This window comes from Sciurus vulgaris (genome assembly GCF_902686455.1).
Source record: "Sciurus vulgaris genome assembly, chromosome: 17".
In the NCBI taxonomy this organism is placed as follows: Eukaryota; Metazoa; Chordata; class Mammalia; order Rodentia; family Sciuridae; genus Sciurus; species Sciurus vulgaris.
The window spans coordinates 73,989,270-74,013,191 of record NC_136478.1 but is presented as its reverse complement, the minus strand read 5'-3'; the positions used below and the strand labels follow the sequence as shown (position 1 = coordinate 74,013,191).

General features: G+C 43.6%; 1 protein-coding gene across 1 annotated transcript; it reads left to right on the top strand.

The window, feature by feature from the left end:
- Positions 1–22,940: 22,940 nt before the first annotated feature.
- On the top strand, positions 22,941–23,882 carry LOC306648596 (vomeronasal type-1 receptor 4-like; the record flags this gene model as incomplete). The annotated part of the gene is made up of 1 exon (XM_079118753.1): positions 22,941–23,882. The coding sequence occupies one exon, from the start codon at positions 22,941–22,943 to the stop codon at positions 23,880–23,882; it is 942 nt and encodes a 313-aa protein (XP_078974879.1).
- Positions 23,883–23,922: the final 40 nt, after the last annotated feature.

The following is a 23,922-nucleotide window of genomic DNA, read 5'->3' as shown; positions in this document are numbered from 1 at the left end:
GCCCTGCATGGTGCTATAGGGAGATATGAACCTGTTAGAGGGAAGGCTGAGTCAGGGGCCTGCCCTTGAAGGGGATGGGGACCTCAGTACTCTTCCTCTCTCATTTGCTTCTGGGCAGCAAGCATTCATGGACTTCCAGCATCATCTTTTCACAGGCCACAAAGCAAGGTGACCAAGTAGCCAGGGACTTAAACCTCTACAACCATAAGTCAAAGCATACCCTTTCTATTTTGAAGGTAATCAGGTCAGGAGTTTGCTACCATGATGGAAAATTACCACACATAGTTATTGTGAAATAAATCAAATCAAACTAATGAATGTCCTATTTGTGCTGAGAAATTGAACAACTACTGTCCTAGAGATTGCCAAGTGTACAATACATGCTGTGTATCCACCCACACAGAACATCCCTTATAGCCAGCAAGACAGGGATATACCCTGAAACCTATCTCCACAGTTATTAAGCAATATTATTTATGATCACTTTTGTTTGGGTTGACCCCAACAGTTCTCCCTCAAGGTGACATCAATATATTTGATAACTTGAGGTGTATTTCAGGTACAGTAACCTTGATCGTATGCCACACTCATAGGCTTTTCCTATTATCAAGTTGACTTTTCTGTTCACAAGGCCTAAAAGTTTACATGTCTGCTGTCAATTCCATCTTGACAAGTTAAATATTGCACAGTGGCCCTGGTGCCCTCCAAAGTAAGGGTCCTCAATTTCCTTGAGTTCTTCTCTGGAGATAGAGAGGTAGAATTTAAAGGGCTGGGACAGGCATTCTTCATGGCACAGTCTCAGCTGGGGGAAGTTCCTCTTAGCTTCTCCGGTTCTTTTCCTGTCACAGAAAATTGCAAGTCTCTTGACTGATTATCCTCTCTGGTCCTCACCCAATTTTTCAGTGTTTTAACCTTTGCTTTACCCAATGGTAAGAAATTTCCCCAGAGGAACATTGCCTTTTCCCTGCATGTGGACTCCCTGAAATGATACACATGTCTAGGTGGCCTGCAGCTTGGCCTGGGAAGAGTGGCTCCTCTTTCTCCACTTGGTTCCTGTAGCAGGTACCTTGGCTCTTGAGCATATCTCCATCCTTAGAAATTTCATGTTCAGCACGAGAGAAATGTCCTGGGAACCTTCTCTGAGGTTGAAGTTATGTGTTCTCAGATATCTTGGTGGTGTCCATAAAATTGCAGCAGACTGCTTATTCAGTAGGGGCTGTTTCTTCTGGGTACTCATGACCCCATTGATGATCCATGCCAGGGTCACCATGGGCCAATGGGAAGTGATAACAATGCCTGCCACCCGAGGGTGCATGTTGAATGCTGGGAATTCATCGCAGACCGGCACACAGTGATGCAGAGGGAATGCATCCAGGTGGGCCTGTTTCTTCCACAACCCCACGTCCACATCAGTGGCAAAGCCACTGCAGTCCTGGTGGCATCAGGTGTGTGATTAAGCATCTGATACACTCTGGATACTTTTCATCTGGAGAGGACATTAACTCCCCAGCCTGCTCTTCAGATGGTTATCAGAGAAGTTTCTCTATGGGGACATAGGTGGTCCAGAGGAAAGAAGTTCATGAGAGACCCTCCTATTGCTCTTGCCCTCTAAGAAAGAGAAACAGCCTCTTGCTATGCTACCAGCACTGGTGTGGAAACCATCACCTCCCTCTGAACCCAGAGTCACAGGTATGAATACCCACATCATGAGAATGTCCCTAAGTTCTGCAGAAACTTCCCTCATGATTTCCTACATTCTGGGAGGAGTGACAACTTCCCACTGAGAAGCCTGAAATTTCCCCAGGGGAAATGGAAGAATGGTAAATTCTGAGATGGTTAGGGACTTGCGGGGGGGGGGTGGCGAAGCATAGTCAGCAGTCAGCAAGAGCCCAGGAAAGGGTCTCAGGGTGCTTCTCACACACAGGCTCCCTCCAGCCTGCCCCAACCTCAAGTAGCCAACCCTAAGTGCAGAAAGAGGAGGCCAGAACCTTGCTGTTCTTGAACCATAGGTGGGAGGACTTGATATTCATGGATACCTTCCTTAATTTCTTTCTCAACCTAGGGACAAAGTTATTCCAACCTAGGACACACCAGAGTGAGTAGAAGATTCACTTTTAGCACACCATGGCTTGCCTGGCTTGTACCTAATTTTCTGAGAGCATCCATGCCAACAAGGCCCTTCCCTTTCACCAGTGAGGATATTTCTCTCCCTGCCCACCTTGGAGACTGCTGAACACATGAGGATGAGTACTCCCTTGAAGAGTGTGTTATTCCACTTACTTTTTCCTGTGATCAAAGGACACATCCAGCACAATTGCAGAGGAGGGCTCACAGTTTCAGAGGTCTTAGTCTACCCAAGACTGGCTCCATTCCTTAGGGTTCAAGGTGAAGCTGAACATCATGGAGGAAGGGTGTGGCAGAGTGAAGCAGCTCACGTGGTGATCAGAAAGCAGAGAAAGACTCCACTTTCCAGATATGAGTATCTACCCCAAAGGCTCAACACTGATGCTCACATCCTCCAATCACATCCTCCCCACCCCTGTTACTACTCAGTTAAGCCCTATCAGGTATTAGTGTAAGACTAGGTGCCCATAGTCATAAAGGAGTCAGTCCAAATGCAACTGAAGAAAGATTTATTGGGATCTGCCCTCAGGTGAGATTTGCTAGCCCACCAGAATGAAGGGCTGCAAAAGTTACATAGTAGTCCCAATGGAGCAGAGTTTTGTAGTCTGGGATAGGTGGGGGAAGGCTTGAGGGTTTAGTGTCCCCTGGGTTTGGTTGGGGACTCTGTTGATCGACTGGCAGTTGTGAGATACCTCTAGGGTTTATCTGTTGGCGTCCAATTGGTTGTTCTTTGACCCATGGTCTGCCTGATGGCCCACCCTCACCCAGCTGTCTCAGACCACCCTAATATTCTGGCCTTTTTGATGATATAGTATGCTGGAGTTCAACTAGGTACTTCCCGCTTATAAGGGAGCATTGTGTGGAGAAGGCTCAGATGTGAGTTTGGTAGGGATGTGGCTGTAAGGGTCCAAGAGAATTTGTTTGTATGTTACTCTGGCAATCTCATTCATGTGGTTCCTGATGAACCTAAGACATGGAGCAATCACTAGGAATCCTATCACTAATATGTGAGTAAGGATGGGGCCAACCAGGTGACAAGAGTGGACTTTAGCCATCCTGGCCAAGGATCATTTGATTTTTGTTGCTTCAGTCTTTCGCATCTGAGAGTTTCCACGTTTTTCTCTACTTGCCCAGTTTCATTGATGTAGTAGAATTTTTCTTTTAGGAACATACATGTTCCCCCTTTGTTTACTGTCAGGAGATGTAGTGCTTGATGGTTCTTCAAGGAAACTTGGTAATAGATGTTATTTGTCTATGTAGGAATGCCAGGAGGGACCAGATGCCTCTACTGACTCTTGGAGTTTCTGTTCTAGTCTTTGGGTGACAATGACTGCATAACCAAGTCCTCCTGCCCCCAACCTGGAGGCCATGGTTGAGGAGCCAAAGGGAGAGTCCAACCACCACCAGTAGGAAAATAGCCCATTGCAAAGTCATCTGGGGGTAGGTGCTTCTTATGAGAGAGAAACATAAAGACATGAGAACTGAAATGAGATTAATAGAGAATAAATGTTGCAGCATCTTGAACATGGCAATGAATATCATGAAGTTGACACAAGTCAATTTCTCACTAGGAGGTGGAAGAACTGAGAAGTTTTTTCTATAACAAGGCCTAACAAAGGCTGGAGAGGACAACGCCTTTATTTGGGAACTTTAACAATGTCAGAGTTATCAGGAATGTAAGCACAACATTTAATTTTTAATGTCATTAATGTCTCCAGAAAATATATTTAAGCCACTTAATGTCATCTGACTTCTGTGAAATATCCTCTTGTGGGTAAACCTGTGTTTAGTAGAGATCTCTATATTTCTGTGACTTAGGGTTAAATAATCATACTATCAAGCATAGATTAGGCCTACCTGTGTAAATTAGGAAGCTCAGTAGGCCATGAACTGACTAAAAATTTCTGAATTTCGATGTTTCTCTTGATAGTTATCAGGCACTCTTGCCTAAGAATCTTTTTCTTTGTAGTTTCCATTCTTACTTGTTCTAGGGGATTAACAGAAGTGTACATCTTAGGTTACATTTAAATATTTGTTTCTTTTTTCAAATGCACAAGAATGGTTATGTTTTGGTTTTAAATGTGTTGCGAGGTGTTTAAGATCAACCTGGTCAATTTGACCTGTTCCTGCTTGTTGAGAGTGAGCTGAGTTCCCATAATGGTCACTCATGGGAAACTTGAGAGCAGCTTCTTAGATATTTTGTGCCATTCACTAGGTAGGGTCTCCTTCATGAGGTTTTGGAAAATTAGGAATGTCTCCCTTTTTCAATGACCCTCCAGTGCAGCAGATGCACTGATTGGCTTTTTAAAAATTATTTATTTATTTATTTATTTTAATTAAGAACCTTAAATTTACTTTGAGCAATATTGTTTGATTCATTCTGTTATTTTTTCCTTCCTCTCCACCCCTCCCACTCCTCTTTTCCTTCTATGCAGTCCTTCCTTCCTTCATTCTTAACACCCTCCTTATCCCTAACCCTAACCCTAATGCTAAGCCCTCCTATCCCCCGTTGTATGTCCTCATCTGCTTGTCAGTGAGATCATTTGTCCTTTAGTTTCTTGAGATTGGCTTATCTCACTTAGCATGATATACTCCATTTTCATCCATTTGCCTGCAAATGCCATAATTTTATCATTCTTCATGGCGGAGTAATATTCCATTGTATATATATGCCACTGTTTCTTTATCCATTCATCAACTCAAGGGCATCTAGGTTGGTTCCACAATCTGGTTATAGTGAATTGAGCAGCTGTGAACATTGATGTGGCTGTACCTCCGTAGTATGCTGATTTTAAGTCCTTTTTGTATAGGCCAAGGAGTGGGATAGCTGGGTCAAATGGTGGTTCCATTCCAAGATTTCTGAGGAATCTCCATATTGCTTTCCAGAGTGGCTGCAATGCTTTGAAACCCCACCAACAATGTATGAGTGTACCTTTTCCCCCACATCCTCGCTAACACCTATTGTTGCTTGTGTTCTTGATAATCGCCATTTTAATTGGGGTGAGATGAAATCTTAGGGTACTTTTGATTTGTCTTTCTCTTATTACTAGAGATGTTGAACATTTTTTCATATATCTGTTGATTGCCTGTACATCTTCTTCTGTGAAGAGTCTGTTCATTTCCTTAGCCCATTTGTTGATTGGATTATTTATATTCTTAGTGTAGAGTTTTTTGAGTTCTTTATAGATTCTGGAAATTAGCACTCTATCTGAAGTATGAATGGCAAAGATATTCTCCCACTCTCTAGGCTCCCTCTTCACATTACTGATAGTTTCCTTTGCTGAGAGAAAGCTTTTTAGTTTGAACCTATCCCAGTGGTTGATTCTTGCTTTTATTTCTTGTGCTATGGAAGTCCTGTTAAGGAAATCTGATACTAAGCCAACAAGTTGAAGGTTTGGACCTATTTTTCTTCTATAAGATGCAGGGTCTCTGGTCTGATTCTGAGGTCCTTTATCCATTTTGAGTTTAGTTTTGTGCAGGGTGAGAATAGGGATTTAGTTTCATTCTGTTGCATATGGTTTTCCAGTTTTCCCAGCACCATTTGTGGAAGAGGCTATCTTTTCTCCATTGCATATTTTTGGCCCCTTTGTCTAGTATGAGAAAATTGTATTTATTTGGGTTTGTGTCCGTGTCCTCTATTCTGTACCATTGATCTACCTGTCTATTGTGGTACCAATACCATGCTGTTTTTGTTACTATTGCTTTGTAACACAGTTGAAGATCTGGTTTTGCGATATCCCCTGCTTCGCTCTTTCTACTGAGGATTGCTTTAGCTATTCTGGGTTTATTATTCTTCCAGATGAATTTCATAATTGCTTGCTCTATTTCTGTAAGGTACATCATTGGGATTTTAATTGGACTTGCATTGAATCTGTATAGCAGTTTTGGGAGTGTGTCCATTTTGACAATATTAATTCTGCCTATCCAAGAACATGGGAGATCTTTCCATCTTCTAAGGATTTCTTCAATTTCTTTTTTCAGTGTTCTGTAGTTCTCATTGTAGAGGTCTTTCACCTCTTTTGTGAGATTGATTCCCAAGTATTTTATTTTTTTCAATGCTATTGTGAATTTGGTAGTTTTCCTAATTTCTCTTTCTGAAGATTCATCACTTCTGTATAAAAATGCATTGGATTTATGAGCATTGATCTTGTAACCTGCTACTTTACTGAATTCACTTATGAGTTCTAAGAGTTTTCTGGTGGAAATTCCAGGTTCCTCTAAATATATAATCATGTCATCAGCTATCAGGGGTTGTTTGAGTTCTTCTTTTCCAATTCATATCCCTTTAATTTCTTTGTTTTCTCAAAGTGCTCTGGCTAGAGTCTCAAGAACGATATTGAATAGAAGTGGTGAAAGAGGGCATCCCTGACTTGTTCCAGTTTTTAGGGGGAATGCTTTCAGTTTTTCACCATTTAGAATGATATTGGTCATGGGCTTAGCGTAGATGGCCTTTACAATATTAAGGAATGTTCCCACTACCCCGATTTTCTCTAGTGTTTTGAGCATGAAGTGATGCTATATTTTATTGAATGCTTTTTCTGCATCTATTGAAATAATCATGTGATTCTTAACTTTTAGTCTGTTGATATGGTGAATGACATTTATTGATTTCCAGATATTGAATCAATCTTGCATCCCTGGGATAAAATCCACTTGTTCGTGGTGCACTCTCTTTTTAATATATTTTTGTATGCGATTTGCTAAAATTTTGTTGAGAATTTTTGCATCGATGTACATTAAGGATATTGGTCTGAAATTTTCTTTCCTTGATGTGTCTCTGTCTGGTTTAGGTATGAGGGTGATATTGGCTTCATAGAATGAGTTTGGGAGGGTTCCCTCCTCTTCTATTTCATGGAATACTTTGAGGAGTATTGGAATGAGCTCTTTTTTAAAGGTTTTGTAGAACTTGGCTGAGAACCCATCTGATCCTGGACTTTTCTTGGTTGGTAGGCTTTTGATGACCTCTTCTAATTCATTGCTTGAAATTGATTTATTTAAGATTTGTATGTCCTCCTTGTTCTGCTCAGGTAATTCATATATCTCTAGAAACTTGTTGATGTCTTTGAGGTTTTCTGTTTTGTTGGAGTATAGATTTTCAATATAGCTTCTAATTATGTTTTGTATTTCACTCGTGTCTCTTGTCATATTTCCTTGTTCCTTCCGAATTTTAGTGATTTGAGTTTTCTCCCTCTTCCTCTTTGTTAGTTTGGCTAAGGGTTTATCAATTTTGTTTATTTTTTCAAAGATCCAACTATTTATTTTGTTAATTTTTCCAATTGTTTCTTTTGTTTCAATTTCCTTGATTTTCCGCTCTGATTTTAACTATTTCCTGTCTTCTACGACTTTTGGTGTTGGTCTGCTCTTCTTTTTCTAGGGCTTTGAGCTGTAGTGTTAAGTCATTTATTTGTTGATTTTGACTTGTTTTGTTGAATGCGCCCCATGAAATAAAACTTCCTCTAAGAACTGCTTTCATAGTGTCCCAGAGATTTCTTGAGTCTGGCGCTTTAGACCACTCGGCCATCTTGACAACCCCTGATTGGCTTTTCATCCTCTAGTGATGTCAACCATCTCCCTGATCAGGAGATTGTGTGGTGCAGAGTCGCACAGCTCCTTAGAGAAGTTCTCTTGTTCCATGGATTCAGGCTGACTCTGAGGTCATGGGTCAAATACTGTTTTTGATGGCCCCTTTCTTTTAATCTCAATCTCTAAGTTTGATCTTAAACATCAAGCAAGCCAGTCTCACCAGTCATAAAGTAAGAGTACTGGGCTTTAATATTTATGACTTTACAATTATTTACCCACTTTTATTTAATTGGGGTGTATATTATCTGTGCTATAGGTGATGGATTACTATTTCAAATAAATTTAGGTTGTTTGTTCTTGAAGTAGTACTTGTGCAGAACAATAATCAGGCAATAGTTATAGAGTTTACAAGGAAAATACAAAATGGAATGAACAACAGTAAAATATTTAGTTTCTGTGATAACTATCTTGGATTTTGACTGAGCTATTCATTATATCCCCTCTTTAAGATCACGGTAATTTTACAACAAAAAAACAATCTTTTGAATATACCTGGAAAAATATGAACACATTTAATATACAAACAAGAGTAATAGCATAATTATCTTCATATTTGATTTTTATATTAACCAAGTTTAGCTTTTAAAGAAAAATTTAGACTCCATAATGAAGTACAATACTTTAAGAGTTGTTTAATCATTATTTTTTGTACCCCAATTTTTAAGATTGTTTGCCCTAAAGAATAAAACTTAATGGACATTATGTTAAGAATAAGATCCTTGTTTGTTTCAAAGTTTGTGCACAAAAGAAAAGCACAGAAGGTAAATGCACTTGGGGCATGTGCTTTCTGTGCACCAAATGTCCAGATGGGGTTCTTTGTATAATCAGAGAATTCATTGCTGCTGGTTTCTATAATGGTTCATGTTGTCATTTGTCTCTTAACAATGAGGGCTGTAAATAACTTGTGATTTTGCCTTTTCTATAATCTTACTCCTATGAAGAACCTTAGTTCTGATGGAGAAAGAGTGAAAAGCATTATTTTTCCCCAAGATAGCTTTATATTTCTATTGTAATTTTTTTGTTGTGTACTATGCTACCAATTTTTTTTCAATTTATTGCAAACACAATTTAGTAATTCCTAAATTGGTTCTACCTTCCTTCAGACAGAAACATGGCACAAATCTTGTGGTAGACTACTTTCTAGTAAAATGATCAGGATACAATGAAAAAAAAAAAAAAAGAAATCCTTATCATTTTAAAATATAGATTAAACTCTGGTTTATATTAGCACATTAATATTTGACCTTAAGGAAAAACCTTAAATAGCTTTTAATCAATTGTCTTACAAACATATGTAACCAACTTAATTACATACTTACTTGCTGAAATTTGCCGTTTACTTACACACATTCGTTCTTAACGCTTACTTAGCCTCATGGATTTAAGCACTTTCTTAACCAGAAATATATCTTTCTACTAAATATATTAATATCAATTAACATTTTATTAACTTGAGCACCTGGAGACTTATGAGGTAAGTAATTTTAAAGACATTTTACTTTCATTTGTTTACCCAAATTAAGTTGAACTTTTTTATATCATGTGAATTAAAGGTATCTAGATCCATTTTTAAATTTTAATTTCATGAGTGCTTATTATTTGTGTCAATTATGATATCATGTACATGATATTTGGGCATACACTAGACAGACAACACTGTATACATAAAAAACAAAATAAAGACCTGGTAGCTTTTTATAGGTGAAACTCCAGTGCAATGTAACAGATGTTCATAAAGTTGAGTTGAATAGGAATAGGACTGATCTAAAACATTAATGTTATGAGCACAAAAATTACAGAATTTAAGGAAAAAACAATAGTCCCAGAAAAATGACAGGGCTATTAATTATTTTAGTAAGACACCATACAATTCACTTTCACTGGAGTTCAGGTAAAAGACTCCTTTTTCAACTGTGGGGAGAGTTGTGTCTGTTAGGCAGACCTGGTCAGCATGATCTTGTGCTGCCTGCTGAATGTGGACTCCTTCATCTGGGGTAAGAGTGGAAGAAAGAACAACATAAATGTCATGCCAGGTGAGATCATAAGCCTAAGAAAGAATCTAAATTCCTTAATATAAGTAGAGGAGTCAGCAGAGAAAGACCCTAGGCAATTTTTGATCTGGGAAAGATCCTGAAGTGAGAACAGGACATGGAGTCACACAATGCCCTCTGCACAAGCTACTTCCCAGAGAGGACAGAGGAGTTCTGGGTTGTATTATGGAGGACACAATGAGATTGGGTGTGAGTACTAACAGGTGAGGAGAGAGATGAGTGGGTGTAGGGACATCCTGGGGGAGGAGAAGGAGGGGACAGTGGAGGATTCTGAGGAGGAGGAGGAGCTGTAGCCATAGGAAGAAGGGGCAGAGTCTTAGGTGTCAGAGGAGAAGAGAAAGAGGAGGAGGAAATCAAGCCTGAATAAGGAGGGGGAAGACAAGAGGGTGGAGCTGAAAGCAGTCTGGTGAATCTATAAACATGGAGCAAGAAGTGGGAGAAAAATGGGGGAGAGGTTAGGAACCATCGCTGGGGAGGAAAACTTGGGCAGTAGAACAGGTAGAACAAAGGGAGGGATGAGCACACAATTCCCAAAAAGCTTGATAATAAGGCATTTGTGACCACTTCTCTGTCTGGTGACAGTAATTGCCCAAATTGGTGAGGATTTGAAAATCAAAGCTTCCCTCTGGAGGCCATCTTGAGCCATTATCCAAAACGTACTGCAAAGAGTCCACAGTCATCCAGTAAAAGACCAGCTGCTTACAGCATAAGTCTTGGGCGATTCCTAACTTAGTGAAATTAAGGTACAGACAGCCCAAAGGAGTCTTGGTGTCCAGGGAAGACCCAGCATTCCCCATGGCCTTTTAGTATTACCCAGGATTAAACAGAAGCAGAAGAGGTGTCCCACATCCTGGACATGATCACCCAAGAAACGGAGAGGGCAGACCAAAGGTTAGAACACCTTCTTAGACTTTGGGGGCTGGAAAAGGAAGGAGGTGCTTGCTGGAGACTGAAAAGGCTTCACAGTCTAACAGTGACCAAATGGATTGGGACTGGGTCTGTGGCCTGTGAGACCTATGGACAGAACTCTGTCATGGAAGGGGAAATCAGCAGACCAAGGGAAACATAGGGGAGGAAACTTACACCAACTCTGTCACCATGAATGAAGAGAAAATGGTGGTGCAGGAGCTTCCTGTTCCAACTGTGGGAGAGGGCTGATCTTCCCCCAAAAGGGGAAGATCAAAAGACCCTTTCTGGCTTTTGGGACCAAATGCAATATAGAGTGTTGGTAGCCATAAAAGGAGTAAAAGCAAAAGCAGCTGAACATCTCTCTTTATTGGGAACAGCTCTCAGGCAATATTCACCAGCCTACCAGAATGAAGGGCTGGGGAAGTTGTGTCCCAGCCCCAATGGGGCAGCATTTTGTCATCTAGTATAGGTGGGGGAAAGCTTGAGTGTTTAGAGTCCCCCTGGGGTTCCTGGGGAATCTGATTGATGGGTGGTTGTGAGACACCACCAGGGTTCATCTGTCAGTGTTTGATAGATCGTTCTTTGGCACGTGGGCTGCCTGATGCCCCACCCCCATCCAGCCTCCTCACATTGCCCTAACCATTAGCTCACTGATTAGGTTAAGACTCTCAAACTCAATCATTTCTCCACTAAACCTTCTTGCACTGTCTCTCACATGAGCTTTTGTGGGACACCTCACATCCAAACCATAACACCTGACAAGCTCTGTAGAAATAGCCTCTGCTTGTTTTCCTTTGGGTATTCTGTTTTCCCACATTCTAAGTGGATAGATTGATGTGATTTATTTTTTCTGTGACAAATACCTGAGAAAATAAACTGAAAGGAGGGAATTCTTTTTTTGCCCCTTGGTTGCAAAGATCTCAGTGCATTGTCAGTGGGTTCCATTGCTTTGAAGGTGAGGCAGAAGACCATGGCACAAGAGTATCGTGGAGGAACTCTTCTCAGCTCATGGCAACTGTGAAACCAGAGGGGAGAAGAAGGGGGCTGGGGACAAGGTGTACCTTTCCAGAGAATGCCCCCCATTGTGACCTGCCTCTTCCAGCCATGCACACCACCTAGTTTCCTCCCCTATTGGAGTCCTTGCAGTTGGCAGGTTGTTCACCCGGTTTGCAGTCAGAGCACTCATGAGCTAGCATTTCCCCATGCCCCACCGCTGAACATACTGCCCTGGGGAAAAAGTGGTCAACCAACGAGCTTGGGGTACCTGAGAGTTCCAAGCCCTAGGAGGTGGTTCTTTCAAACTTCAGTCTGGGTGTTGTCTTCCCTGCTAATTGAGGATGTAACCCCTAAAGACCCATGCAGGGACACACAGACCCACATGTCCACTAACACTGGTATTGGCTCATAGCTGGCTCCTTCCTGGACAACACTGCACATGATGGAGCTTTCACAGGGAGGTCTTCCCAGGATGTGGCAGGAGTCACTTGCCTTATGACTCACAGCATCTTCCAAAATAGGCCTCCTGAGTGGCACTAGGCACCAAGTATTTCCCAGGATCTTCAGGAGGGCGAGGTGCAGAATGTGCTCCACTCAGGGCTCAACACCATGTGTCCACTTGGTAGAGGCCATGTTCCTATGGTTGCTCAAAATTGCTAGGGAGGCTTCTCTCTTAGAGGTTCTCACCCTGAACTCCCTTTCCCAGAAGCCCCTCTCCTAGAGGTCCCTCCCCTATCAGGCAGATACCAGAGGTTCCTACCTCCATTCCCTGCCCAGGAGGCCCCTCCCCTAAAGTTCATACCCTGAGGTCCATTCCTTGGAGGCCCCTCCCCCAAAGGGCACACCCTAGAGGTCCCTACCTAGATGCTCATACTGTCCCACCACGGACCACTTAGAATAAATTCTAGATGCTCTAGAGTTTTTTGTAATATGGGAAAACAAAGGGATCCAGAGAAGAAGTCAAAAGCATGTGTCATTGCTGGTTTGTATAGAAATTATTATGCGAAGCTGATGTGACCCAAGAGGGCCTCCATTCTAACACAGTGGGGTCCTTGCTTAAAGAATTGTCCCCTAACTTATGCAAACTAAACACCAGCGTAGAAAATTGTCCTTGCAACATAGCTGAGTCCCAGTGGGTCATGGCATTGGAATGAGGCCTCAGCAAGCTGCGACCACCCGGCTTCCTCTGCCTTGCTTCAATTTTGGTGCATGGATCCCCCTTTTCTGTCCACTAGTACTAACCAGATGACATGGCAAGCAGGCATCGTGCTGAATCTACTCTAGTCTTGAGGACTATGCAATTTCCAATGTTTTCTTTACTCAATGAAATTGCATTAGTTTACCTTATATTCTTTTAATATTGTCAATTCCAAGTTGAAAAATTGCTTTCAAGAACTCTTGATGAAATACCAGAGAGAGAATAAGACACTTCTAAATGAAGAAATATAGGAGGTATTATTCTATCAGCACATAGATGCACCCTATAACCTGCAGATGACAGGGCACATCAGCCCAGAATCAGGAGGATGAGCCAGAGAACCCAGTGTTGGAGCTCAGGAGATCACACCTTTGAAACACTTGAAGTAACAAAATGGGTCCTTTAGAGACAGAGTGTGGGGCAGCATTTTCAAAGTACTCTTCTAGGTCAATAAAAAATCATGGGAAAAAATGTGACTGTAGACCCCCATCTGAGTCCATTGGGGCCATTATAACAAAATACTTTATCTTGAGTAATCTATAAACCATGGATATTGCTCCCATGTGCGCAGACCAGGAGGTCCAAGATGGAGGTCCAAGATAGAGGCCCCAGCAATACAGCATGTGGTTGGGCGTGTTCTCTGCTTCAAAGTTGACAGCTTCTTTGTCTTCAGGTGATAGAGGAGCAAATATTTTGGAGGAAACAATCTCACTCACGAGGGTGGAGCCCACAGGACCTGAGCACCAGTGTGACATGAAGCAGATTCCAGAGTCATTACTCTATAGCAAACGAACGTCCATCAGTGTGGTCATCCTCCAGCGCTCTCTGCTGAAAGAAAGGATCCTCACCTAAGGGAGTACACTCCATCCTTTGATGTATAGTTCCATGATGGATAAACTAATCTATGGTAGAAAAATCCATCATGTCTTCTGGCACTGGGAGGAGACTGATGACCAAGGAAAGAGGGGGTCTAAGCAATGCCAGTGCTCTGTTCGTCCTGGTGGGGACACACAGGAGGGCATGCTTATCTCATCTCTGGTCATGCTCACTTGAGTCCTGTGCACTTAATGTGTCTGAGTTTCATGAAAAATGAACTGTAAAGAAATGACAAATTCTATGATATGTCCAATTACTTGAGGGAGTGTACTGACATAATTTACTTTGAAAGGAACATAAATTAAGAAATATTCATGGATGCACAGGAATTCTGAATAGGAAGAGTGATTACTTGTACACAGTAGGAAGCATCCCACAGACTCTGGCAGCCTTTGAACTGCAATACATCCTAGAAAATAAGGAGGCAATGTTTTCTTCTGTTTCTCATGGTGGCTAGAGAGATGGTGCTGAGCACCATCTGGATCTCATGTGGCCCCAAGAGGCAGGAGAGAGATCCCACTGTTCTCTTTTTGGCAGATTATTTATTGGGTTTTTCTCATAGTATTTTTTATACTGTATAAATCCCCAGTGTATAGTAAAAATAACCAGTCTGTACTTCAAGATTTCCTGTTTTATGTCAGTGGGATACTATCTTGTGTGCTCTGCTTAGTCTTTGGCATGGTAATTGCCTGTGAGAGTCATCCAGTTGTTCCCTGTCCCTGTCTTACTTGTTTCTATAGTTGCTCAGTATTCTGTGATAATTTTTCAACCATTCTCCTGCTCTGGAGTTTTAGTTTGTTTCTGGTCCGAGGGAATTAAAACAATGCTACTGCCAAAGCATTGTTGTTCTTGTCAATGTTTGTTCATGTGTTCTGTTCCACAAAGGAATATATTTTTCTAGGCCAGAGAGATTCTCAAAACTCTTGGTGTCAGGACACCTTTATGCTGTTAAGAGAAATGCAAAGAGCTTTATTTTTTATGTGAAGTGTGTCTACCCAGAGTCTTTCCCACTGAAGAATGAAAACCACTACAATTGACTGTTTTATATTTTACTGTGAAAACTTCCAAATTAACAGCAAAATATTGTGAGGTAGCAGTAAGTACTGAGCAGTGGAATGCAAACCAACAGCACTGCAGGCTCAGGGGTGTCCTCAAGTTATTTTTAGGGAAAATGAATAACCAAATAACTTATGGAAAAGTAACAGGAGCTTGAACACTGAGAATAAACAGGGAGGAGAATAGAGAGCCATGTTAAGAAATGTGGGAAGGAAACATGGAGCCTAACTACTGACAAGGATCTGACTCCTATCAGAGTGGAAAGATGATCACCCCATCACCCAGCCTGAGTTGGTTGATACCATCACATCACAGCAATGCCTGAGGGATGGATTGTAACTGGAGTCAGAAAGATCTGGAAAAGAAAGGGAAAATGTGAAATCTTCTTCCTAGAAAATTTCCTCAATGCTTAATCTAATATATGTATTCTCAAATACAAAAGAAACAAATACCTCCCCATGGTCATAAGGATGAGCACTATTAGGAAAAAACCCCCAAAACCATAAAATGCTATTGCCAGTGAGGAAGGTCACTAGTGCAGCTTCTGTGGAAATTAGCTTGGTAGCTCCTTCAGATCCAAGGCAGAACCAACACATGATGTTGCATGCCTGGATGCCACCAGGGTCACCAAAGGCAGGACCTCCAAGAGGCATCACATACCTGTTCAGATAAGAACTGCAGCTGAGAGGAAGCAGTGCCTGGATTTGGCTGTGTGGTTATTGGAGAGAATCTCACACAGAGCAATGTCACTCCAGCTTAAAAAGTGGGACAAACATGAGTGGACCTTGAGGACATTGTGCAGAGTAAATGGATCTGTCATGGAGGGAAACTGTGCAGTACTTGTCCAAGGAGCCCAGGTAGCCTGGGGGCTGATGAAGTGTGACAGGGTCAGACTGAATGGTTCTCAGCATCAAAGATGAGATGGATTCATACAAGACTGAAACACATCATTTAGGTCAAATACTCATGTCCCTCTTGAAAGTATAAAAAGAATAATCCGACATTGGATAACCTTAGAATGTTTCAAGAAAAAACAATTCTAAGGACTCATGATGTAGGTGAAGGTATTAACAGTGGACCCACTTTCCTGCGCGGACTGTCTTCTGGGCAACTGGTGAGCTGATGAGGAGCGTTCCCATACATGAGAAAATTTTAGCTCATCGCATCCTGAGCCCTGCAGAAGACATGTTTGGGTAACTCTAAGATGGTGGCTGGTGTTCAGCTAAGAGGTGGCACATAATTAATGTTAACATGGCGTGATCTACATTTGCCTGATTAGTTAATGTCTCCTTTGTGCTAGTGGTCAACAGATATTCCTCATTCTTTCTTGATTGGTACAGAGGGGCGTGCCTCAATTGTGCTAATTCCAATCTGATTGGCTGCCTTAGGTATATAAGACACACCTATAGGAAGCACCAGGTATAACTGGAAAAGCAACTAGCAGAGAGGATAAGCAACGGTTAAGCAGCACCTCTGAATGATGGCAGAACGCAGGTTGCAGACTGCAGAATGGAGAAGTAAAGCCACACCTCTAGACAGCAGAGTGAAGGACGGAGGATGCAGGATGACCTTTAAGAAGAAGCAGCAGAACTAAGAGATATCGATCTCTGAAAGTGTATTCTCTCTCTCTTAAGCAAAGTCTCTCTTTCTCTCTCCTCTCAAAGCAAGTAAACCTCATTTCCTCTATCCTCTATAAGCTAGGGAATAATCAAATAAGCAAGAAAGGAGCACACTAAAGAGAAAGATAATAGAAGTAGCTCAGTTTCCAGTCCACCTCCCATAAATACCCGTGCAATTGTTGCTGCAGGTGGTAACAAATTGCCATGGGTGGCGACAGAGCCCATTTGCCTAGACGATAATTTTGACAGAATTGAGTCCATAAAAAATATATTGTAAAATGAAGGATACCAAAGAAGCAAATCTAATGCAACCCTGAATGTTTATGGAGAATAATGTTCCTGCAAGACAGCCCCCCCCAAAAAAAGGGCTGGTGTGGCTCAGGAGGAGGAAGGGGAAATTGGCCAAATATTAAACCTCTCCAGTGCATCCTTTCTAAATAACAATGGATCCTGTAGGGATAAAGCAAACTTTCACCCATTCCCAGGCTGAACCCCAGCATCTCCACCAAAAGCAGACATTTACTGCTTCCCAACCCAAGGGCATTTAGAAGGAAGGAGGTAAATACTCAGTGGTGTGCCCTGAACTTTGACCTTCCCCTATTGCAAATTAGCCCTAAATGGAGGAACAGAAAATATTGAAACTCTGGGAAACAGTGGGTCACAGAGAAAGAAAAACAGTGGGGAAGATTCGAGTACTCATCCTCCAGGATCTGCACTGAGTTTCAACCTTTTCACAACTACCTTCCTAAGTTAAAGTTCTAAATGTACAACCAGCCCCCAAGTGTCCAAACTTTATATCCTCAGTCTGCATTGAAACAATAAAAACCCAGACTCCTTCTGTAACCTGGGGGTGGCATCTTCATTCCCAGAAAATGAGCCCTCCTATGCCTGATCTTTGGACTTTGCTGCAGAATAAAGTAAGTTTCCTGATCTGAGGTTTGCTGCCCATCTCCTGCCTCCATCATTTGTGGCCATGAGCTTACAAACTGAATTGAAGTATTTAATATATAAATTATGTCAAGAGAGGAGCTGTCTCATTTTAGTACCAGTTTGGGAAAAGCCAGACGTCCCAGCCTGTGTGTCTTCAAGAATTCTAGGAAGAGAACACACACACACATGCAGAAGGCTCGTCTCTGTGTGAGACAACCTCTGCTTCACTCCAACATCTCCGTTTCCTTTCACAATCTGTATGAAAATGTAAACCAAATATTAGATGCCATTTTTCTACAACAAATACAAAATATTTCATAATTGTAATGTGTCATAATTTTTATCATTAAACACAAAAGCATTTTAGATATTTCCTTCTTGTCTATAAAAATATTAAATGAAATAAATGTTTTAGAGTTCCTTATGTACTGAAGTTCTTCAATGTATTAGAACTCTGAGTAGGGAGCACTGGAGATGTATAGTATAGCCTGGTCATTTGGAGTTTTCACACTCACTTCTTAAATTTTTTTATTTTTATTTTTTGTAAACAAATGGGGTACAACTTGTTTCTCTGTACATGAAGTAGAGGAATACCATTTGTGTAATCATACATTTACATAAGGTAAGTGTATTTGATTCATTCTGTTTTTATTCCTCCCCCCCACCACTCCCACGACTCTTTTCCTTCTGTACAGTCCCTTCCTTCCTCCATTCCTGCCCCCTCCCATCTCCCATTATGTGTCATAACCCGCTTATCAGTGAGATCATTAATCCTTTGGTTTTTTGAGATTGGCTTAACTCACTTAGCATGATATTCTCCAATTTCACCCATTTGCCTGCAAATGCCATAATTTTATTATTCTTCATAGTTGAGTAATATTCCATTGTATATATATATACCACAGTTTCTTTATCCATTCATCAATTGAAGGGCATCTAGTTTGGTTCCACAAGCTGGCTATTGTTAATTGAGCAGCTATGAACATTGATGTGGCTGTATCTCTGTAGTATGCTGATTTTAAGTCCCTTGGATATAGGCCAAGGAGTGGGATAGCTGGGTCAAATGGTGGTTCCACTGCAAGTTTTCTGAGGAATCTTCACAATGTGTTCCAGAGTGGCTGAACTAATATGCAACCCTACCACTAATGTATGAGTGTACCTTTTCCCCCACATCCTCACCAACACCTATTGTTGCTTGTATTCTTGATAATCCCCATTCTAATTGGGGTGAGATGGAATCTTAGGGTAGTTTAGATTTGCATTTCTCTTATTACAAGAGATGTTGAACTTTTTTTCATATATTCGTTGATTGCTTGTAGATCTTCTGTGATGTGTCTGTCCATTTCCTTAGCCCATTTGTTGACTGGGTTATTTGTATTCTTGGATACCCTCACTTTTAAATGATATAGAAATAAATTGTAAGAAGCTGAAATTTTTGTTTTGTTTTCCATAGCTTTGAAATGAGGGTGTTTTAAGTAAGTATTGTTTTGCAATCAGATTTCAAGTATTTGCATTGCATTAAATAAATTATGTAGTTATATCTAAAGAGTGAAGCTGGAATCAAGAATTTGGGGAAAGATCACATGACTTGGAAAAATAAAACCCTGGCTGTGGTGGGTGAGGGAGAGGGTGTGAGCAGGCTCCAGGCAGTAACTCCTTGGCTATGAGGCCCCTGGGGCAGTGAGTCTCGCCAAGGGAAAGGGTGTTGGCCCAGCCGGCCAGCCAGTGGATACTGCCTGCTGCAGTACTACCTGTGGGGTCCACTCCTGGTGCACTGACCTCTGCCAGAGAAGAATTGAGAAGCAGAGCATGTAGACCTGCATATTTTCCAGTGTAATTAGCAGCACTTGAAATAAAAGGAAAGAGGGGAGTCACAGGAGGATATCAGATGACAGATGGATCTGTGAGGCCAACTGAGTGAAGGAAGGAGTCCAGTTGTTTCACAGATGAACCATGAAATGATTTGAGAGGATGGGCTGGACTGTCGACCCACGTGGAGTGAACCTAAGAAGGCCACAGTCTCAGCCTCAATGGGACCCAGAATCCTGGTTACCCTGAGTGTTGTGCCCTCTTTCCCTCAAGCACTGAGTTACTTGGAGAGAGTGAAGTGGCAGCCTAGCCTGCTCACAGGGTTAGAGAGGACTTTCCTCCTTGGTGCAGTGAATCCTTGGGGAGAGGAAAGCATGGTGCTCTACCTCCCAGGATGGCTCTCAGGCAAGGTGGGACAGGGAGGCCTAAACCTGGGAGCAGGTGAGTGCTCAATAGCTGAGCTGTGAGTCTGGAGCTACCCCGGGGATCGTGTGTTCAATCCCACCCTTACTCCTGCTGCCACGGAGACTGAGGTTTTTCAGTGGAATCCTAAGCATTTCTACTGCAGGGTGATCACACAGAGCCAGCTCCTAGAGATGGAGATCCCAGCTGACCAAGACCGTGGCTTTGGGAGAAGATAAGTGTCACATCCGGGCCCACCCATAGCTGTGAGAAGATTGCAGATGAGGCTCCCTGTGTAGAGGGCTGGCTGAGAGGAACGGCAACCCCTAAACACTGTGACCATGCCAGGGCACTTCTCAGCCCAGGCCACAATGCTCCTGCTGCTGGCTTCCACATTCCACCTGGCATGCAGGGATGTTCATCCACAGAATCTTCTTGAAATTCCAGGGGGAGGCCACTCCTTCAAAATCTGATCTTCAATGAATTAATAGCTCCTTCCCACACTGATGTTACTGTATCGTGATGGCAGGACACATCCAGGCAGGTATGGATTGTGGTGCCAGTGTATGTGGGGGAGGCTCTTTCTCAGGAGTGTACTTTTTGTCTGTCCTCAGAGATGGTGGTCCCTCCAGGGCAGGCACCTACCATGGGCAGGCTTGGCCTAAGAGCTGTGGGTACTGGGTCTGAGTGCCTCTCTATGCCACTAGCTACTGTTTTCTGTTTTGCAGAGGATTCCTGGGACACACAAGGGTAAGTAACAAGGTCCAGCTCACTGCACCATGGAAGGCGGGGAATCGTTCACACAGTCCAGCTCAGCAAGCTCTAGACCTGAATGCTCCTCCCAGCTGAAAGCCACTGCATGTTCAGAGAACTTGCTCTGTGTCAGGAGTGGACCCTGGGCTCCCACACCTGGGTCACTCCCCAGTACTGCTGCAGGGGAGACTGAGGCACACAAAGGTGAAATCACTTGAGGCACTAAAGGCAGGTCTGTTAGGACTCAGGAGTCCTGAGGCCAGACTGCCTGTGTTTCCTAGGGACCTCAGAGGGAGTCAGTCTGTGCACAGACCCACCACTCAGCAGTGATTAAAGGCAGAGGGAGGGAGGACCCTGAGTGAGCAGGCTGAGAACCCCAGCCCTGCTGTAGATCTGACTTGTCATCTCCCTCACTTCTCTTCCCACTCAGCAGTGCCAGTCGACCCCATCCCATGTGCCCTGGACAAGGCGGCCGTGGTCACTTTCAGACCCTCTGCTCAAGGCAGGGGTGGGTTCTGCAGGATACCATGGAATGCTGTCTCCCTTCCTTCCCCTTCCTTCCCAGCATGTGCATCTATCAGGAAGTGTGGAAAGATTCTCAGCTGAACCTTGGGGATTCTCAGGAAGGCAGTGCAGCAGCTGCCTTCTGCTCTCAGCCCCTCTCCTCAGAACCCCAGGGCTCCCATGCCTGTCCCTGGGCTCCACTCAGCCACACTTCCCAGGAGAGGGGAGCACTCCACACTTCCAGCCTGGCCCTCTGGGGAGTCTCAGACTAAGCTACAAGTCTGTCCTGCTTGCTGACAGGAGTAAGTGCTTTTCAGGGATGACCTCAACTCCCTGAGCAGACCCTGTCAGCCCAGATCCTGAGCAGGCTCAGTCTGCTCTCTTGGGGGGTGAGGTGGGAAGATATCAAGACTTCCCCTCAGGTTGTGACTCCTTCTGACCTGTGGGCCTGTCTTCTGTCCCTCTGGCCTTGCCATGCCTGGGAGCCAACACCTCAGTGGCAAGCTGTCTGCACAGGTGAGTTCTTTTCTTCCAGGTCCACAGAATGCAGAGGGCAGGATTTGTCCCACAATCTGGGCCAGGCTGCTATCTGCAGGGGTCTACTCCCTTCTGGGGCCAGGAGCAGCAGGGGCTGAGTGCACATAGTGGGAGGACCCTTGCTGGGGCTGGGGCAGGCTTGAGGGCAACTGTGGTGAGAGGCTCCCTGAGTCCCCTTTCTGGGTTCTTTCCCACAGCTGACTGTGGTTGCCTCCCAGCAAGCCCTTGACCATCTCAGAATTTCCTAGCTCTCCATTTCCCCCTTCCACAGCAATCTCAGGCTGCTCAGTGGGAATCTGTCAATTATCACAGAATGTAGGGAATCTCGAGGGCAGTATATACAGAGCTGAGGGACATTCTCATGATTTGCATATTCACATCTGTGACTCTGGGTTCACAGGGATGTGATAGTTTCTGTCTCTACTTGATGCACCAGTGGCTAGTGAGAGGCTGTTTTTCAGAGAGCAGGCATAATAGGAGGTGTTTCTCATAGTTATGTGCATCAAAAACAGAAGGATCAGATACCTGTAGTAACAATTAAGGAGGCCCTAATGAGGTCTCTCTAATGTCTCCCAGAATTTATACCAATAACCCTGCTGTTGCATTTGCACAGAAGGCAAAGTCCATTCCTCCCAGGTCCCTCTGGGCTCACCTGGAGACTGGGAATCTGACAGAATTGTCCCTTCCTTTCTTGGCCTCTCAGTTAGCAAACAGTAGTACAGCATAGAAAACATTACCTCCATATGAAGCATGCTACTTACAAGTTTTCACTGAGTGCCACTCCTTCCTTGGCATTTTCAGACAGATGCAATATTGTTGACTATTTTCTAGATATTAATATTTATACTTTATCTCATGATAATTGGTTACAGGTCTTCTAATGCCATCCTAACATGGCACAACTAGATCATCCAGTATTTCAATATTAATGTAAGTTTGCTCTTTTCTTGCATTTTTAGATTTTATTCACATTTTGTGCACTCATAATATAGGCCTATAGAACTTTAAATTGGATTAATGGGAAATTAATCAGCAGGAGAGCAGAACAGAAGATAGACTGCAGAGGAAATTGTAAGAGGGACATAATTGCCACATGCCGGCTGTGACAAGGGTGTGCACAGGGGACTGTCACCTGCCCTCATGTGCACAGGGGTAACTGTGCTCCTTGAGATGGACAGCATGGGCTCTGCCAAGTTCTGGCCTCTGGACGGTGCAGTGCTAGGACTGGGAAATGTTCAGCATCTGGGGACACAGGGAAGTTCACCTGAAGGAGGTCTCACCAGATGGGACTCTCATTCAGGGCTGCTGTGAGATTCAAATTGGGGATTATCCCAGCAGCACTGGGGGAAGTGCCAGCCCCTGGTAAGAGAAGCAGATGGGGCTTTTGCCACGGTGCCCACTAAGCCAGCTGTATCCAGATAGCAGGGCACACCGGACCAGGCAGCTCCTGTGAAAGACAGCCCTCGTGGTAACTGAGAGGCTGTGGATGTTGGGGAGAACAGTGGTGCACACACTGCCAAGAAAACCACCCTGTGAGAGTGTCAGGGGACCTCTGATGCTGGCAGTGAGGGTTGCTTCCCAGGAATGTGACGGATGGATTCTAGAGACTTGGCTGTTGGACTTGTCTTCCTGTTCCAGACTGCAGTGGGCATCCTGGGCAACTCTACCTTCCTATACTGTGCTGTGCTCGGGGACCTTGCTGGGAACAGGGTGAAGCCCACAGATCTGATTCTCAGGAACCTGGCCTGGGCCAACTTCATGGCTCTCCTCTGTAAAGGAGTCCCTCAGACAATGGTGGCCTTCAGCCTCGATCATTCCCTAGATGACACTGCTTGTAAACTAGTCTTCTATTTCCACAGAGTGGCCAGGGGGGTATCACTTGGCTCCACATGCCTGTTGAGTATCTTTCAGGCCATCACCATCAGCCCCAGTAACTCCATGTGGGCGCAGCTCAGGGTCAGAGCCTCCAAGTTCATCTGGCCCTCCCTGTGCCTGTGCTGGGTCCTGCACATGCTGGTGAACGCCCTCATTCCCATCAATGTGATGGACATAAGGGGTGGGAGAAATCTCACTGGGATGAGTGATTTTGGTTATTGTACTGTCAGAAGTCCCAGGAGACAATTTGCTACATTATATTCAGCCCTGTTAGCCTCTACTGATGTCCTGTGTTTGGGACTCATGATGTGGGCTAGTGGCTCCATGGTGTTTGTCCTGTCCAGGCACAAGAAGAGGGTCCAGCACATCCACAGGTCCTTGCCTTCCAGGTCTGTCCCTGAGAGCAGGGCCACCCACAGCATCCTCACCCTGGTGAGCAGCTTTGTGCTCTCGTACTCGACCTCCACCATCTTGACCACATACATGGCTCTCCTGGATGGAGCCACGAGGTGGTTGGTCCACACCAATGTGGCAATGGCCGCATGTTTCCCAGCCTTCTGTCCCTTTCTGCTCCTTAGTCACTACACCTCAGTTTCCAGGCTCTGTTCTGGTTGCTGCTGTCTGCTGACAAACTGTCCAGGCACAGTCAGAGAACTCTAAGGGTTATGCTTCCTGACCACCTTCCATTTCTTGTTTCTTC